The sequence below is a fragment of the Copadichromis virginalis genome, linkage group LG3 (assembly GCF_057382275.1).
Source record: "Copadichromis virginalis isolate Kocher_CV1m ecotype Utaka linkage group LG3, C_Virginalis_male_GT1.1, whole genome shotgun sequence".
In the NCBI taxonomy this organism is placed as follows: Eukaryota; Metazoa; Chordata; class Actinopteri; order Cichliformes; family Cichlidae; genus Copadichromis; species Copadichromis virginalis.
The window spans coordinates 40139783-40159436 of NC_140620.1; the positions used below are offsets into that span (position 1 = coordinate 40139783).

Here is a 19654-nt window from a genome sequence, read left to right on the forward strand (position 1 = left end):
AGTGTGACCACTTGAGCAGGTGTTTCACCCAGGTATAACACAAACTGTGTATGTATTAAATAGTTTGTTGCCTTGATACAGACCAATTTCTTTTTGTGCATGTTTTTCTGACCATGAACTAATCACCGTACTGATTCACAGAGGTGGGAAGTAACCAAGCACAAATATGTTACTTATTATTAGTACCTATTTACTTATATTTATACTTATATTTACTTATTATTAGTATTAGTATTTATTTTTCTGACTACTTTTTACTTTTACTCCCTATATTTTTTAAGAAATATCTGTACATTCTAGTCCTGACATTTTCAAAACAGACTCATTACTTTAGGTTCATCTGTAGCTTTTATAATTGGGAGTTAAAGTGTGCTCGATGGAGTACAGTTGTCTGTAAGCTTTGATCATGTTACTTTATAAGATTTTGCTAGTACTACACAAATCTCCTTTAATAAACATCCATATCAGAAAATACCAGCCAATTGGTGTATTAGAAAATATGCAGTGACACATACTTTCACAGAGTATGTAGTCTGTCCCACCAGGGGGGAGAGAATTTTAGACCTATTGTATGCTAATATCAAGGATGCATACAGTTCTTCCTCCCTTCCCCTGTTAAAAGGGGTAGTAGGTATTTTCCATTAATACCTACTCAGATTGACTCCCCATGGATCACGTCAATTCGGGTTGACTGGTTTTGCACTACAATCTGGTACTACCTAATGTGCGTGGTTGTTGTCATAGCAGCATGTACGAGCATCTCACAACATAACTAACATACGACACAAAGTCTACAAAAAAGGTGGGTGTCAAGGCAAGAATATACCTGCTGCAGTGGCTTTCCTTCAGATTTGAGGGACCAATCTTACCAAACGGGCAGGGATAGCTCAGACGAGCAGCGATACTCAGTAGGTAGATTGGTTGCCCCATGATCGGAAGGTCAGGGGTTCGATTCCACTGTATGGCTACCCTGAGGTACACCTGAGCAAGGTACTGTCCCTACACTCTGCTCCCCAGGCACTGCATTGGTGGCTGCCCACTGCTTCACTGCTGAATGGGTTAAATGCAGAGGAGTAATTTCCTATGGGGACTAACACACCACGGTGTTATTTTTGTAGCCATTTCCCTCATTGTCGGGTTTCAAAAATGGTGGTGTAATTTTCGTGAATGAGATGCTCTCATGACTCATCACGTGATGCTACTGAACAGTCGGTGGCATGCAATCTCATGAGGTCACATTTAAGTACCTCCTTGTATTGCTTGGAACCCCGGCTGAGCAGGTACTAAGAATGTACCTGGTACAATGAGCTAATGGAAAACCGTGAAAACGTGGCGAGCAATGCCAAGTCAATCCGAGTAGGTACAGTAGTGTTTTTGTGTAGCTTATCTGTGTAGCCAATTTCATTAAAAACTTCCATCGATCTTCATCCGCTTTATCCGAGGCCGGGTCGCGGGGGCAGCAGCCTAAGCAAAGAGGCCCAGACCTCCCTCTCCCCGGCCACCTCCTCCAGCTTATCCGGGGGAACACCAAGGCGTTCCCAGGCCAGCCGAGAGATATAATCTCTCCAGCGTGTCCTGGGTCTGCCCCGGGGCCTCCTCCCGGTGGGACATGCCTGGAACACCTCACCCAGGAGGCGCCCGGGGGGCATCCTTGTCAGATGCCCGAACCACCTCAGCTGGCTCCTTTCGATGTGGAGCAGCAGCTGCTCTACTCTGAGCCCCTCCCGGATGGCCGAACTTCTCACCCTATCTCTAAGGGAGAGGCCAGCCACCCTTCGGAGGAAGCTCATTTCTGCCGCTTGTATCCGCGATCTCGTTCTTTCGGTCACTACCCACAGCTCGTGGCCATAGGTGAGGGTAGGGACGTAGATCGACCGGTAAATTGAGAGCTTCGCTTTTACACTCAGCTCCCTTTTCACCACGACGGACCGGTGCAGCGTCCGCATTACTGCAGCTGCAGCCCCAATCCGTCTGTCGATCTCCGGCTCCCTTCTCCCATCACTCGCGAACAAGACCCCGAGATACTTGAACTCCTCAACTTGGGGCAGGAACTCATCCCCGACCCGGAGTGGGCACTCCACCCTTTTCCGGCTGAGAACCATGGCCTCAGATTTGGAGGTGCTGATCCTCATTCCTGCTGCTTCACACTCAGCTGCGAACCGTTCCAGTGCGAGCTGGAGGCCCTCACCCGATGAAGCCAACAGAACCACATCATCCGCAAAAATCAGAGATGAGATTCTGAGGCCACCAAAGTGAAAGCCCTCCGCCACTTGGCTGCGCCTAGAAATCCTGTCCATAAAAATTATGAACAGAACCGGAGACAAAGGGCAGCCCTGGCGGAGCCCATCACCCACCGGGAATGAGTCCGACTTATTGCCGGCAATGCGAACCAAGCTCTTGCAACGGTTGTATAGGGATCGAATGGCCCGTAGCAAAGGCCCCATACTCCCGCAACACCTCCCACAATGCCTTCTCCAAGTCCACAAAACACATGTAGACTGGTTGGGCAAACTCCCATGCACCCTCAAGTATCCTCGAGAGGATAAAGAGCTGGTCCAGTGTTCCGCGACCAGGACGAAAACCGCATTGTTCCTCCTGTATCCGAGGTAACTCTCCTTTCCAGCACCCTGGCATAGACTTTCCCAGGGAGGCTGAGGAGTGTGATCCCCCTGTAGTTGGAACATACCCTCCGGTCCCCCTTCTTAAAGATGGGGACCACCACCCTGGTCTGCCAGTCCACAGGTACTGCCCCTGATCTCCACGCAACATTGCAGAGGCGTGTCAACCAGGACAGCCCTACAACGTCCAGAGCCTTCAGGAACTCGGGGCAGACCTCATCAACACCAGGGGCTCTGCCACCAAGGAGTTGTCTAACTGCCTCAGTGACCTCGCCCCCGGAAATTGGCGGGTCATTCCCCTCATCCCCAGACTCTGCTTCCTCCTCGGAAGACGTGTCAGTGGGATTAAGGAGGTCCTCGAAGTATTCCTTCCACCGCCTGACAATTTTCTCAGTCGACGTCAGCAGCGCTCCGCCAGCACTATACACAGTGCAGGTAGAGCACCGCTTTCCCCTCCTGAGACGCCTGACGGTTTGCCAGAATCTCTTCGAGGCAGTCCGAAAGTCTTTTTCCATGGCCTCTCCGAACTCCGAGTTTTTGCTTCAGCCACTGCCCGAGCCGCATTCCGCTTGGCCTGTCGATACCTGTCGGCTGCCTCCGGAGTCCCACAGGCTAACCAAGCCTGATAGGACTCCTTCTTCAGCCTGGTGGCTCCCTTCACCTCTGGTGTCCACCATTTGGTTCGGGGATTACCACCACGGCAGGCACCAACCACCTTGCGGCCGCAGCTCAATGCAGCAGCTTCGGCAATGGAGATGCTGAACATGGTCCATTCGGACTCAATGTCCCCAGTCTCCCTCGGAATGCTGTTGAAGCTCTGCTGGAGGTTTGCGTTAAAGATCTCGCGGACTGGGGCCTCTGCTAGACGTTCCCAGCACACCCTCACTACGCGTTTAGGTGCATCAGGTCTGTCCAGCGTCCTCCCCCGCCACCTGATCCAACTCACCACCAGGTGGTGATCAGTTGACAGCTCAGCCCCTCTCTTTACGCGAGTGTCCAGAACATATGGTCGCAGGTCTGGTGATACGATTACAAAATCGATCATCGACCTACAGCCTAGAGCGTCCTGGTGCCACGTGCACTTATGGACACTCTTATGTTCGAACAGGGTTTTCGTTATGGCCAAACTGTGATTAGCACAGAAGTCCAATAACAAAGCACCGCTCGGGTTCAGATCAGGGAGGCCGTTCCTCCCAATCACGCCCCTCCAGGTCTCGCTGTCGTTACCCACGTGAGCATTGAAGTCTCCCAGCAGGACAACAGAGTCTCCAGGTGGAGCACCTTCCAGCACCCCCCCCCCCCCAGGGACTCTAAGAAGGCTGGGTACTCAGAACTGCCACTTGGCGCATAGGGGTAACCCTATCCCGGGCAGGGTAAACTGTTCCCTCGATATTCTTTTCATAAGGGTCTTCTGAATCGCTCCCTCACCCAGGACCAATTTGCCATGGGAGACCCTACCAGGGGGCAAAAGCCCCCAGACAACATAGCCCCTGGGATCCCTGGGACACACAAACCCCTCCACCACGATAAGGTAGCGATTCAAGGAGGAGCATTAAAAACTTATAACTTCTTATTTCATATTGCAACCTTCACATGCTCTATCCAAAGCAAATTCTCTGCTAATTATATTCAGAATTCACTCAAATACCAGCATGGCCTCTTGACCTGTCCCTCGTGCACTTTCCTGCTCATTGTGTTAGATGTTTAGCTACTCCTCGTGTTCCTTTAAGAATAATGATACTTGTAATCAGAGTTGGCAAAAGTACAGACATTTTTTACTTAAGTAGAAGTACACATACTACTGTTAAAAAATGAATTCAGTAAAAACTGAAGTAGTGATACAACTTCTTTACTAAAGTAAAAGTAAAAAGGGCAGGCCCTAAAATGTACTCAAAGTAAGAAAGTAAGCAGCACGGTGGTTAGCACTGTTGCCGCACAGGAAGAAGGTCCTGAGTTCAATTCTACCATCAGGCCGGGGTCTTTCTGTGTGGAGTTTGTTCTCCCCGTGTTTGCGTGGGTTCCCTCCGGATACTCTGGCTTCCTCCCACCGTCCAAAGACATGCAACTTGTGGGGATAGGTTAATTGGATAATCCAAATTGCCACTAGGTGTGAATGTGAGTGTGAATGGTTGTGTGTACCCCGCCTCTCACCCTATGACAGCTGGGATAGGCTCCAGTGCAACCCTGAAAAGGATAAGCGGAAGTGAATGGATGGATGGTGCCAACAACCCAAAAAACCCTCAAACATGCATCTTTATGTAACAATGCAAAACTGAACACCAAATCAGTATAATCAGCAATACACAGCACTGCTAAATGACAATGAAAATTTTTCTTTCCACATTTAGCCCAAATTACTTGCATGTTCTTCATATTGATTTATCCTTTTAAGTATGTAACATATTTTAAAATGATGCAAATTTGTATAACTCTTGAGATTATCTTGAAGAAACTTCCATATTCTTATACCCTTAACTGTCAGACACATTTGCCTTTGTGTGGTCTTAGCAAACTGATGCTTAAAGTCAAACTTTGTTCTACCGTCCCCACTTCCTGAACACAATACAAACAAACTTTGTAATTTAAGAGGTAATGTATTGTTTCTTGCCTTGAACATGAATAATAATTGGAATTTCACTAAGTCTTCAAATTTCAACAATTTTGATTTTATAAACAGATTATTTGTATGTTCTCTATATTTAACATTATGAACCTTTCGTACCACTTTCTTCTGTAACAAGTATAGAGGATTTATATAAGTCGCATATGTATTCCCCAAACACTTCAGCACAATAACTGAGATAGGGGAAAATTAGTGAGAAATATAAAATATGCATTGCCTTATGATCTAATATATCTCTGACATTACCCAAAATATAAATATTTTTAACCATCTTTTTTCTAACATGTTCAATATGAGATTTTCATTTTAATTTATCATCCAATACTACCCCCCAAAAATGGAGTTCAGTAACTCTCTCAATCACAACTCCATCAATGGACAGAGTTACTTCATCCTCTTTTACCCGATTTCCAAAAATCATAAATTTTGTTATTGTCAAGTTCAAAGATAATTTGTTTACATCAAACCAATTTTTTAGTTTTTCCATTTCAGAAACCATTAATTCAGCCAATTCTTTCAATTTATCCCCAGCACAATAAAAATTTGTATCATCTGAAAACAAAATGAAATTTAACATTTTGGACACATCACAAATATCATTTATATATCAATTAAAAAGTTTTGGTCCCAAAACAGAACCTTGAGGAACCCCACATTCAATTTTCAGTCTTTCAGAGGAATTGTCTAAATAATGCACATACTGGGACCTATATTTTAGATAACTACTTAACCAGTTTAATGCAATTCCTCTCACCCTATAAGTATTAAGCTTAGAAATCAAAATAGAATGTTGCAGCATATCAAAAGCTTTTTTTTAAGTCAATAAATACCCTTATTGTATATTTATTATTGTCTGTTGCACATGAAATGCGGTCAATAGTAATCATCAATGCTAATGCCGTTGATCTGTTTTTCCGAAATCCATATTGATTTTCACTTAGTAATTGATGTTTTTCAATAAAGCTGTCAAGTCTTTCCACAAAAAGTTTTCAAGTACTTTAGAAAACTGCGACAAAAGTGACACTGGCCTATAGTTATTAAAACTATGTTTATCTCCCTTTTTATACAGAGGTATCACTTTTGCCACTTTCATTCTATCAGGAAATACGCCAGTATGGAATGAAAGATTGAAAATATAACAAAAAGGAGTAATTATACAGTCCAGTGTCTTTTTAACTATAACCATATCTAAACCATCGCAATCAGTAGATGTCTTATTTTTAGTCTTTTTTAAAATTGCTGCAATTTCTTTTTCAGTGATATCAGCTAAAAATATAGACTTAACCACTCTGCTTTCACCTTTCCAATCATCCTTTTGTTTCTAGCTTATCATGTTTTCTAACTAGGTTTGCCAAATTAGGTCCAATATTTACAAAAAAGGAATTGAATTAATTTACCACTTCATTCATGTCCTTTATAATCTTATTTTCCTTATAAAAATACTTAGGCAAATCTAAGGAAACGTTCTTATTGCCTAATATCTCTCTGAAAATATTCCAAATACCATTTATATTATTTTTCTTTTCTTGAAACAATTGTTATAGTATTCTTTCTTGGCCTTCCTTAATATTAATACTAGCCTATTTTTATAGACTTTATATTTCATTTCAGCGGTCTTTGTTCTGAGTTTTATATAATCACTATTTAGTTTGTTCTTCTTTTTGCATGCGTTTACTAGCCACTTAGTTATCCATGGTTTAAAATTAGTTTTCTTTGTCTTAAACTTAAGCAGTACCAGTGGACAATGTTTTCCATACAAGGCCAAATAAGTATTTAAAAACGCATCATATGCGACATTAACATCATTTACATAACCTTCCTTCCAATCCTCTTCTATGAAATCATGTCTAAATTTATTTATTGCATGCTCATTTCATATCCTTATACATCTATCTAATTGCTCTTCCTCCTCCTCCTTACGATTTCTCATATTGCAATCTAAGGTAAAAAAAAAAAAACAGATAAATGATCACTTACATCATTTATGATGAGGCCACTTTTAATATTATTCCCTAAACTATTAATAAAAATACGGTCAATTAATGTTGCTAATGTATCTGTTATTCTACTCGGCTTTGAAATCAGAGGGTATAATCCATTTCCAAGTAATAATTCTAAAAATTCTGATGCCATCTTGTGATTAGTCTCTTTTAGAAAATCAATATTTTAATCCCCACACAAACAGAAAGTCTTATTTCCCTTAACCCTACTTAATAAATCTTTCACTACATCTATAAATTTTTCTGTCAGTGTTCCAGGCGTTCTATATATACACGTAAAAATTATATTACTTCTTCTTTCCATTTCTAGTTCTACTGTAACAGACTCCATTAAGTTGTCAATAACCATAGACATATCTTTAAGTTGGTTACACTTCAGATCACAGTTAACAAAAATGCCACCCCTCCTGCCTTCTTATTAGATCTATTTATGTAATATAACCCATACCCATCAATATAAAAATCACAACAACTTTTCTCATATTGCCATGTTGCAGATAAAGCAATTACTTTAAACTTGCCTCTCAAACTACAAAAAAATAATTAATCGGAGCAAAATTTTTATAGAGACTTCTACAATTAAAAGGAATTAAAGAAAATATATTACTTATATCAACATTATATCTAAATTGCTCCTCCGTATAATATTCACATGTCTCATTAATTGTGTTAAGCACATTCCCTTCTGGATCAATATTGGCTTCAAAGATTTGTAATCTAAATCATCACTCATTATAAACGAGTATTCTTTAAATGACTATTATTCTCACAAACAAAAACAAAAAACAACAACAACAAAAACAATAGCAGTCGTGCATTTATCTACCAACATATAGAGAAAATCCAGTGATCTTATCACAGTCACATGTCCAAATTACAACCTCACTCTGGTCCTCTTCCATACAGTCGGCTCCAGTAGTATTATCTCTTATATATATCCAATTTCTCGAGATCCTTAATCATGATAACCTTGCTTCTTCTGGTGTTCCATTAAGCTTTATTATCACTTTACAGTTTCTCATCCAAGTTGCTTGGATTTCGTTTTCCTTCCGTAATATGTGAGCTTGTCTGACGATGTCTGCATTCTGTTTTGCTAGATGTTCATTCCAGTATACTCTGCTTCCTCTCAGTTGTCTGGACTGCCTCAGTAAGTCAGTTTTGTGTTTTCGATTTACAAATCTCACTACTATCCCTGGAGGTGCTTTAGCATTCTTTCTGGGAAGAAAGAATGCATGCTGCAATGTTGTTACAGTGCAGGGGCAGGTTTTTGCTCGCAAAAAACTCCACTATTTGCCGCTCCAGTGTTTTCAGCTCTTGTACCAGGTCTCATCACCACCAGTTTTTAAACCGATCCCAGTCTCAATGACTCTCGCATAACTCCTATGTTTGGTTTCCAGACCAGTAATGATCGCTTCCATTTCAACAGAATAAGCCACCGAGCTAAAAAAGTGGTAAAGGCTAGGGCCTATTTAAGGGGGCCAGGTAAGTTTAAGTTGGGGGGAATGCCAAAAATATACCCGGACAGTGTACCATATTGGTCCAGTATGTTAAAAAGCACCGGGAATGAGTTTAGAAGGTCAGAAATGTACAAGAGCAAGTTGTCTGCATAAGTTGTCTGGGAGAGTTTGTGGGTTACGCCGAACGTTGTAATGCCTTTAAATCTGTCCTCGGAATGCAGCCATATTGCAAGATGCTCGATAGCATTAGCGAATAAGAGTGATGTGAGAGCGCACCCTTGCCTAGTGCCCCTCTTAAGTGGAAAAGGTGAAGACAAGTTGTTGTTAGTACGAATACAGGTGGATGGCGAGGAATATAGTAATTTAACCCAGAGAATAAAGTCAACTCCCAAGCCAAACCTATCCATCACCTTATAGAGGAAGCTCCACTCGACACGGTTGAAAGCTTTCTCTGCGTCGAGAGATACCACAACCTCTGGAATTGAATTGCACAATGTATGGATAATATTCAAAAGCCGTCTTGAATTGTCATATGAGTGCCTGCCGGCCATGAAACCCATCTGACTGGAGGAGATGATTTGTGGCAGGACACGTTGTAGCCTGAGTGCGAGAATTTTAGAAAGTATTTTAAAATCAATATTTAAAAGAGAAATTGGTCTGTAACTGCTGCACAATAGGGGATCCTTGTCTTTTTTCAAGATTAAGCAGATAGTAGCTTCGGACAAAGTCTTGGGTAATTGACATTTTGAAAAGGCTTCATTATACATATCTTTCAATAATGGTGCCATAAGATCAGAATTGGCTTCATAGTATTCTGCCGAGTAGCCATCAGGGCCCGGCGATTTACCTGTATTTAAGGATTTAATGGCTTCTTGTACCTCTGCTACAGTAATTGGTCCCCGTAATTGTCACGGTCCTGGGTCTCCTGACTCAGCGTTTTTAGTTCTTTGTGATGTTTGTATTATCGTACTTGTGTGAGTTATTCTATGGTTTCTAGTTTTGATCCCTTGCCCTTCATGTCTCTCTGTGTCCCCTCTGTTCTGTGTAATTGTGTGTCTTTGCATGTTTGCGTTTCTTGTTTTCTGTCACCCTGCATTGTGCATTATGTTCTCATGGTTGGTCTTTCGTCACTCCCTCTAGTCTAGTCTCTTGTGTTCCAATCTGAGTATTTCCCTCTGTGTATTTTGGTTCTTAGACCTCTGCCTTATGGTTTATGTCTCTGTTTCTTAGTTGCTGTCTCCACTGTGTCAAGTTCGCGTCTCTGTGTGAAACTTCCTGTTTTACTTTGAAGGTCCGTGTCTTATGTGAATGCGTCCTGCTTTGCTTGTCTCGTCAGTCCTGATTTCTCCCAGCTGTGCCCTCCTTCTGTATCTCATTCCCCTCGTTACTTCCCAGTGTATTTAAACCCTGTGTTTCTCTGAGTCAGTGTCGCGTCGTCCCTCATTCTGTGTGGATCTCCCTGTGAGTTTAGTTTGTGAGTTTCCAGTTTAGTTTGCGTTGTATGTCTTTCTCCTGCCAGCGAATAAAGCTGAGTTCTTTGTGTTTAAACCTTGTGCCTGAGTCCTGCATTTTGGGTCCAACTCCTGCCTGCCGCACAGCGATTCATGACAGTAATCCCTTCGTCAGATCTCTATCTATTCTTGGAAAATGTACACTCAACAAAAATATAAACGCAACACCTTTGTTACTGCTCCCATTCCCCATGGGATGGACGTAGAGACCTAAAATTCATTCCAGATACACAATATAACCATCCCTCCCAAACAGTGGTCACAAATCAGTCCAAATGTGTGGTAGTGGGCACATCTGCTATATTGAGATAATCCATCCCACCTCACAGGTGTGCCACATCAGGATGCTGATCTGACATCATGAGTAGTGCACAGGTGTACCTCAGACTGCCCACAACAAAAGGCCACCCTGGAATGTGCAGCTTTGTCTCACAGCAAAATGCCACAGATGCCACAAGCAATGAGGGAGCGTGCAATTGGCATGCTGACAGCAGGAATGTCAACCAGATCTGTCGCCCGTGCATTGAATGTTCATTTCTCAACCATAAGCCGTCTCCACAGGCGTTTCAGAGAATATGGCAGCACATCCAACCGGCCTCACAACCGCAGACCTCGTGTAACCACACCAGCCGAGGACCTCCACATCCAGCAGGTTCACCTCCAAGATCGTCTGAGACCAGCCACCCAGACAGCTGCTGGAACAATTGGTTTGCACAACCAAACAATTTCTGCACAAACTGTCAGAAACCGTCTCAGGGACGCTCAACTGCATGCCTGTCGTCCTCATCGGGGTCTTGACCTGACTCCAGCTCGTCGCCGTAACAGACTTGTGTGGGCAAATGCTCACATTCGATGGCGTCTGGCACGTTGGAGAGGTGTGCGCTTCACGGATGAATCATGGTTCACATTGTTCAGGGCAGATGGCAGCTGAGAATGTCCCAGTTCTTGCATGGCCAGCATACTCACCGGACATGTCACCCATTGAGCATGTTCGGGATGTGCTTGACCGGCGTATACGACAGCGTGTACCAGTTCCCACGAATATCCAACAACCTCGCACAGCCATTGAAGTGGAGTGGACCAACATTCCACAGGCCACAATTGACAATCTGATAGACTCCATGCGACGATATGTTGCACTGCATGAGGCAAATGGTGGTCACACCAGATACTGACCGGTTCTGGGTCCCCAGACCCCCAATAGCGCAAAAAACTGCACATTCCAGGGTGGCCTTTTGTTATGGGCAGTCTGAGGTACACCTGTGCACTACTCATGATGTCAGATCAGCATCCTGATGTGGCACACCTGTGAGGTGGGATGGATTATCCCAATATAGCAGATGTGCCCACTACCACACATTTGGACTGATTTGTGACCACTGTTTGGGAGGGATGGTTATATTGTGTATCTGGAATGAATTTTAGGTCTCTACGTCCATCCCATGGGGAATGGGAGCAGTAACAAAGGTGTTGCGTTTATATTTTTGTTGAGTGTATATTTTGGAGAGTTTCATCTGATAGAGGAGGAGAGCTTGAAGTGTACAGATTAGAATAGAAACAAACAAATGCTTAATTAATTCCCTCTGGGTCCGATATTATGTCGCCAGCCTTAAACTTTGGAATCAGTTTGGAAGTTGCTTCGGCACAGGCTTGATAGGCCAGAAGTTTCCCTGCCTTATCACCGGATTCAAAAAAGCGTTGCTTTGTCTTAATTAATTGAACCATAGCTGTTGCGGTGCTGGTTAAATTGAGACTGGGTTGAAGTTTCACACATTCCGGTTAGAGGTTAGGATCTGGGTTTGATGCATATCTGCCATATAGATCTTTGATCTTATTCAATCAACTGGCCCTGTAAGATAGTTCTTTCCTCTTTAAATTTAAAACAAAGCCCATAAGCTGGCCTCTCATGGAGGCTTTCAACATTTCCCATAGTACACCTCTCGACACTTCAGTGGAATTATTCAATTTAAGGAAAAGTGAGAACTGTGATCTCAAAAATTTTGTATAGTCAACCCTTATCAACAGGCCAGAGTTAAATCTCCTATGTTTAATGGATCAAGATGGGGTCGCTAATACATGTATATGTATGGTGGGGATGAGAAAAAAGGAAAATGCCTTAGTAGTAGGATTCGCATGTCGCCATGGATCCACAATCCCCAGCTGAGTTTTGAAAAATTCTAGGATTTTAGCAGATTTACTCAAGGAACAGGCCTTAGCTGATTATCTATCCAGCAGAGTGTCCTGAACCAAGTTAAAGTCACCTCCAATAATAAGATGATAGTTTTCCAAATTTGGGAGTGAAGAGAAAAGTTTAGCTATAAAAGAGCACTCGTCCCAATTCGGCCCGTACACGCTAGCCAGTATTACAAGTGAGCCCTGCAAGTTTCCTGACACAAATGTGAAACGGCCATCTGGATCAGCAATAACTTTATGTTGCTCACAAAGAATATTATTACGAATAAGTATGGCTGTCCCTCTAGCCTTGTTAAATTTGGAATGATATCTATTGCCGATCCAGTTTCTCTTGAGTCGTCTCACTTCTTTGTTGCAGAGATGAATCTCTTGAAGAAAGAACACATCTCCTTTTAGCTGCTGTAAATGTGCCATAACTTTGTTAATTTTGGTTGCATTCCCCACACCCCTCACATTCCAGGCGACAATTCTAAGAACATTGATTGTGTTCAACATACCTTACTGTATTCAAACAGGTCTTTGATTTGACAAGTTGACAGTGGCGGAGGGAAGACTGGTGTCTGTACTTGAGGTAATAGACTGTGAACAGGAACGAAAGAAAAAAAGACACACCAAAAAAATAAAAAATACAGGACAATACATACGTACACATCGAATGACATAAACTGGACCTGGAAACCCCTGAAAACAAAACTTGCAAGTGTCCATTGTACAGCAGGGTGTAAACATTCCCCTGCGAAGACTTCGCCATCACAACTCTATCAAATGGCTTCCCTGCGGCGGCTAAGGTCTCACTATGAAAATATACCTTGTCATTTAGGCTGCACGATTAATCGTTAGAAAATTGCGATCTCGATTCATACTTATGTGCGATCTCATTTCCAAATGACGAGTTAAAAAAAAAAAAGAAAAAAGACGACGACGATTGTACCGCATTTTGATCCGGGACGTAATCTGCATGAAAACAAGTGCTCACTCTTCCTGCTCAACAAATGACAAGGGCGGAGCCTTATACCACGTGATACAGAAGCTGTGCTGTGTGGTGCTAAAACTCCTGCAGGCACAAAGAAATTACGGAGGCTATTACTTATCACCTGACCAAAGATATGGCTCCCATCAACACTGTGCAAAATGAGGGATTTAGGAAAATGATCAACACCCTAGACAAACGCTACACAGTGCCGTCCCGCAACTATTTTTCTATTGTTGCACTACCTGCTCTATACACGCAGTGTCGAGCAACGGTAGAGACGGAATTTCAAGCAGTACAACATTTTGCGGCAACCACAAAACGTGAGACATTTGTTGTTTTTATGTTTATTTATTGTTTTTATGTTCAGTTTCAACTGTTACGAAGTTGATGTGCAGTTAATAAGTGCAATAAATATTTATATTGGAAAAGAAAATCGTGAGAGAATCGTGATCTCAATTCTAAGCCAAAAAATCGTGATTCTCATTTTATGCAAAATCGTGCAGCCCTACTTGTCATTATTCTGCTCTAAAAATTGAGGAACTAGGATGTATCTTACTATACAAAAACACAGAAGAAAAACACAAAAAAAAGTCAGGCAGAGGTATTGTTGTCCTCCACTCATACATGGCAGGAATCAAACTGTGGGAGAGGTAATAATAATAAATGAATGTGTTTGTATAAAGTAAAACAGTATATACATATATGTGTACGTAGCAGACTAATGAACATGCCAAAGTGGCATTAGAACACACTGTAAACCCTAAAGTACAATGAGCTCAAAAGTTTTCTAATCATAGAAATCAAAAGTAGCAACCAAGTCAAAACACCTTAAAACTTGTAAGCAGATTCAACTTGTACTTAAGTTATCTTCATTAAAATAGAAAGTTATGAGTAAAATAAAACCTTCGTTTCAAAGTTATTGAGTTAAGAGACTTGATGACGTCATGGCGTACGTTCGTGAACCTGAACTACATACTCTGAAAAGTTTTCAAGATGGTGGAGGTCTGAAGGGAAGCGAAGTGAAGAAAAGTAAAGCCAGAACATATGTAAGTAAAATGAAAGTCAATGTTTTTTGTTTGTTTTATTCTTTGAGCTGCTGTCGATTGTTACCAGAGGAATGTTGCGTCCGTGTTGAGTTATTTTGGTTGAAAAACTGAAGTTTTTTGTCGACAAGTCGGCGCACATTTTGGAGCTAACTGCTCACTATTTTAATGCAAGCCTAAATTGAGACTAAAATGCCAGTGGCAGCCACATACCAGTTGTTGGGAATTATTATTGCCAGTGGTCTACTTATTTTCACCATAAGCTTTGTGATATGGTAATGGTTACGTTTTGTCAAAATATGTTTTACTTATTAACCTAATAACCACCGCTGTGTAAATATGGGCTAAGCTAGCTGTCTCGTGGTAACGTGATTTGCGGTTTTTCTTTTCGTCCGAACAGCTTGAAGTGGGATTGGAGCATTAAAGTCAATTATCGCCAAGCTCCGATGTAAATTTGTGTTATTGTATTTTAATATTGTTGTACACTGAAGAAGACAAAATACAGGTCGGCAAAATTATATATGAATCCCTCCCAGGCCAAGTAAACATTTACCTACGTTGAGCACATTTGGCTTGAATGCATAAAAAATACACACAAAAAAAAATTGTTCGCACTATTTTAATGTGATGTTTTGCAAAAGCTGTTTTTCATTCTGAATTAGGCCCTGGTTTAGAGAAAAATCTATTGTTGTAGTTTGCTTAATACTAAAAACGGTATTTGGCCGATGGTTGATTTATTGTTCATACTGTGTAGCTGGTAAAATATTTAAAAATCACTGTTTTATGTCCACTTTTTTCCTTATCAAACCATATGTTGTAAACACGTTATAGGCACAAGTTTAAAAAGCTGTAAACATGTAGGGTGACATTACCAATAAAAACTTAAAAAATTTCATAAACACATTTACCCGGCCTCGGATAAAGCGGATGAAGATGGAGATGGATGAACTTAAATGTTTTATAAAAATGCCTTTTCTTAGTTTTATAACAGCATCAGGCTGATACATTTTTTAATGTTGTTTCCAAAATTATTTTCAAAAGAGAAAGCCAAAGAAAAGGCTGACGCACTATATTGTTTAAAATTTTCACTGTACAAGTTGTACAATAAGCACTAAAAACATGTTCAAATGCATAAGTAGGGATGGGTATCGAAAACCGGTTCTTGTTGAGAACCGGTTCCCACTGTTTCAATTCCTTGGAATCGTTTGCCACTTTTATAAACGATTCCCTTATCGATTCCAGTCACCCCGAATGACGTCATCACGTTGAGTAGCGTCTTTTACCCAGTAGGAAACACGGCGCCTGAGCGGCACAAACGCTCAAAAGTTTGGTTACACTTTATGAGAAAGGATGACAACAGGGCAACGTGCAATACTTGCAAAGCAGAGATTTCATCAAAGGGAGGAAACACTACGAACATGCAAAAGCATTTGCTCAAAAAACACGCGATTGCGTTCAACGAATGTCGTGTTTTTGATCCGCTCTGGACTAGCGAAGCTCAACCCAACAGCAGCGGTAGCGTTTCCACGTCCTCTCCCGTTAATACTGCAGGTAACTAATCAATTAGCATTGCACATTATGTTAGCGCGATTTACCTTATTACAAAACTTGCTATTACTGTGCGTTGCATTTAGATAACCATGATGAGAGAGACAGAGTCTGGCTCAGATGCTGGCAGTTCTCGCTGCAGTCTACCGGTAGCGTCTCCTTTCAGGCCAGGATAGACGAATGTCACCAAGCAGTGTCTAAGTTTGTGGTCAAAGGCTTGCACCCATTTGCCACAGCAGATGCCCCCGATTTCACTTTGGTAAGTGAATGTGTTTAATTGTAGGCAGGGACATTACTGGATATTCTTGTGTAATTGCTACAGAATAATTTATGTTAAACTTTGTTATTGCTACAGGAGAATATTTATTTTATTATTTTACATATACATTTTTTTTCCTGGGGACCCTGTGACACCCCATTGAAGAGCCGTAGGCTGTGGATCTCTTAAGATCTCACTGTTGGGTTTGTAAGGCCATGTTACTCCTAAATTTCTATCTTGTTCAAAGAGAAGATATAAAACACAGTTCTAAGCTAATCGACTTTAGTGTTCTCCTTTTTTAAAAAAAAGAATCGATAAGAGAATCGATAAGGAATCGAATCGTTAAACAGAATCGAAAATGGAATCGGAATCGTTAAAGGCTTATCAATACCCATCCCTATGCATAAGCATGTAAAGTTTTGTGCAGGTGGTTATAAATAAACGTGCAATTGCAATTTTCTTTACAGAAAGACCCTGTCTTTTAAGGGTTAGACTTAGCTTGCGGTTTAATAGGTCCATTTAGAGTTTATATAATATTTAAGTTGGTAAAGTAATGACATAAAGTTCAAATAAAATAAAATATGCAAGTTTAGTGACATTAAACTTTGTAAGTTACTTAAATACTAAGTTATAGGTTGGAGGTAGTTAAATTCTTTGATTTTATTCAGGTCATATTTTTTAAGTTACAGTGAACTTATAGTTTTTAAGTAAGTTAACTTAAAAATTATTATGTAATCAGTTTCCTCATAAATTTTGAGTTCACTGAACTTATTTGGGTTTACAGTGCAATAGTATAAACAGGGGTATTGTAAAGTTAGAGTGTTTCTACTGGTCATCTTGGCAGATTATGACACCAGACAAACAATACCACCAATATAAGTCCCTACTTTGTGAAGGGTAGTGAGAAAAGTATTAAGTAGTTGTGATAAAAGTAGGATTGAAGGTGGATTTCAGTCAATGAGTCTAAGCCGATGATTTCTCTGAGTTAAATCATCAGCTAAAATTCATAGTAATCTCTGCTGCATTTGATGTAACCTAACTATCCATAAAACCACAGCCACTGTGCACCAGTGGCTGTGGTGCACACTGTTCTTTACTTTAAACCCGTCACAGTGTAGCAAACTAACCTGTTCATCCTGCAATAACCTGCAGAGGGTTTTTCATGGCACTTATAACACAGTTAGTCTACCTAGGTTTTTTTCTGCAGCATTTTTCACAATATAAAAAAAAACATAATGTCACATGTACAGACCCAATATCTGATTAAAAACATGAGGACTTGAATGTAAGTTTTAAATGCACAGTCCTTATTTTTCAATCTGCCGAAGTACCGTGACCACAACTTACAGACACCTGCAGTTGTCATCTCTTTTTATGCAACATCCTCTGGTGATTAATACATGAACAGTATCGGCTTACATGTGTTACTGTTTAGGCTGAAAGCGGTTTGAGGTTTGAAGGCTCACGGTGAAGAAATATTAACTGGACCCAAATGTGTTAAAGCAAAATTAATGAGTCTGTTTTGAAAATGTAGTTTTCTCTGGTCCCCTCACAATTGGACCAGGGGCGACATATTTAGCCACATGTTCTCCTTAAATTGCTCCAGTGTGTCTTAGTGTTGTCCATTTTGGATTGAACAGCTCTCATTTCTAGAAATCTGGCCAAATTTATTAACCCCCCCCCCCCCCCAAAAAAAAATGTGACTCTCCAGAGTTGGGATCAGGAAGCAGAACTACAGTCTTATATGCCTCTCTGCAGCTTCTCTCCTCTCATTATCACCCCAAAACTCCATCCCCCCAAAATGGAGATGAAATATAATGACAAGACTAGGACCTGGAGAGGTAGGGACACAAGGAGAAGGACACAAAGGGAACCTAATAGACAACAAAATGTAAACTGCAAAGACATGAAAAACTCAAAATGCAGAAATAACTAAACTCAAGGCTAAACTGTACAAAAGTCACATAAAACCACTAAAAACTGAAAATGCTGGGTCACAAGACACAGCACCCTGACATTAGGCAAGCTGACAAAAAGTCAGAGCTCTGTTGAGTCAACCATTCTTTTAATGTTAACTAGCAATGACTTAGTGAATTTCTTCAAAAATAAAATTTTAAACATTAGAGAAAAAACTCATAATCATCTCACAGATGTAAAATTGTGTACAGCTACTTTCAGTACCATTGATACTTATTTAGTCTTTTTTTCCAATTGATCTTTCTGAGTTAACTTCAGTAATTACTTCCTCCAGAGCAAGTTCTCACAAGAGAGCAGCTTGGTTGCTGGTAAACAGAGTTTGCATTGCACGTCAGATTTTGCCCATCCCTTTGTTCTTTAAATGTAAAGTGGTGTCGAAATTTCTGAGTAAGAATTCCAGCCCGTGCACTGCTGACTTTGTTACAACAATACAATTAGTGATGCGAAAATTGGATGATGTCACTACAGAAACTAATACAGTCCACATGGTTTTTACTGCCCTATGCATCGCCAAGAAAACGGTCCTCATGAACTGGAAAAAATAAAAATAATCTTAATTCTAGCCAATATAGAAACCATCTAATAGATCACATTAGTCTCGAGACAGCCTTTGCCACCACATTAGATCAATCCCTCTGGGCTCCTTTGATCGGCTCCATCACCTAGCGGGGGTGGGGGGTCGTGGTTTGGTCCCACCTTCGCCATTGTGGTTGATGTGGAGGTAGGGACAGGCTTAGGGCGTCTGGAGAATCCCTAGGGACGTTATCCCTGGAGGGCTTAACCCAGGGGTTGTGGTCATAACCTGGTTAGTGGCTCTGGTTGCTCTTAGAGGGTGTTCTCCTTGTGGCTGCGTGCAGCAGGGCTGGGGGAGGGTCTGTGCTGGCGGACGTAGGTTACTGGCCTGGTAGTCTGGCTGCCCCTGAGTGGATCCGGGGCAGGCGTGGGGGCTTGGGGTTCAGGGGTGCTTGCCTCCGTGCTAGGGCTCTGGCTGGGCCTTGGGGGCTTAGGTCCTTGTTGGTGTGTCACTGAGGTTGTGGGCAGGTGGGTGCACGGGGGCTCAGCCCTGGCGCAGGGGTCCTCTGGCGCATTGGCCTAACTAGGGGGCTCTTCAACTGACAGGGAGTTTGTTCCATCCTTGCAGGAGTCCACTCTGCATGCAGGTGGGGGAGAGTGTTGTGCTGGCTCCAGGTCCATTGTGTAACTAAAGCCACCAACATTAACAGTACATTTACATTAGAGCCACTTATCTAATTTCATGTTGTTGTTTTTTTTTTGTTTGTTTTTTTTTGGGGGGGGGGGGGGGGGGGGGAGTCCTAGAATTACCAAAATTAGAGAGGGGATAAGCATAATATAACACGAACCTGAAACTAGAAACTTGAAAACCTGAAAATGCGAGGTGACGGAGAGTAGAATTCCAAAGGAGTCACAGAGGAACGCGGGGGATGAGTCACA

At 41.7% G+C, this 19654-nt stretch overlaps 1 protein-coding gene across 1 annotated transcript in view; it reads left to right on the forward strand.

The window, feature by feature from the left end:
* Positions 1-14319: 14319 nt before the first annotated feature.
* LOC146714734 (Fc receptor-like protein 5) overlaps positions 14320-19654 on the forward strand; it is an 85100-nt gene continuing 79765 nt past the window's right edge. Inside the window, exon 1 of the mRNA XM_085440362.1 lies at positions 14320-14404. Within this exon, the coding sequence (XP_085296488.1) occupies positions 14320-14404 (85 nt within the window). The remainder of the gene's footprint in view (positions 14405-19654) is intronic.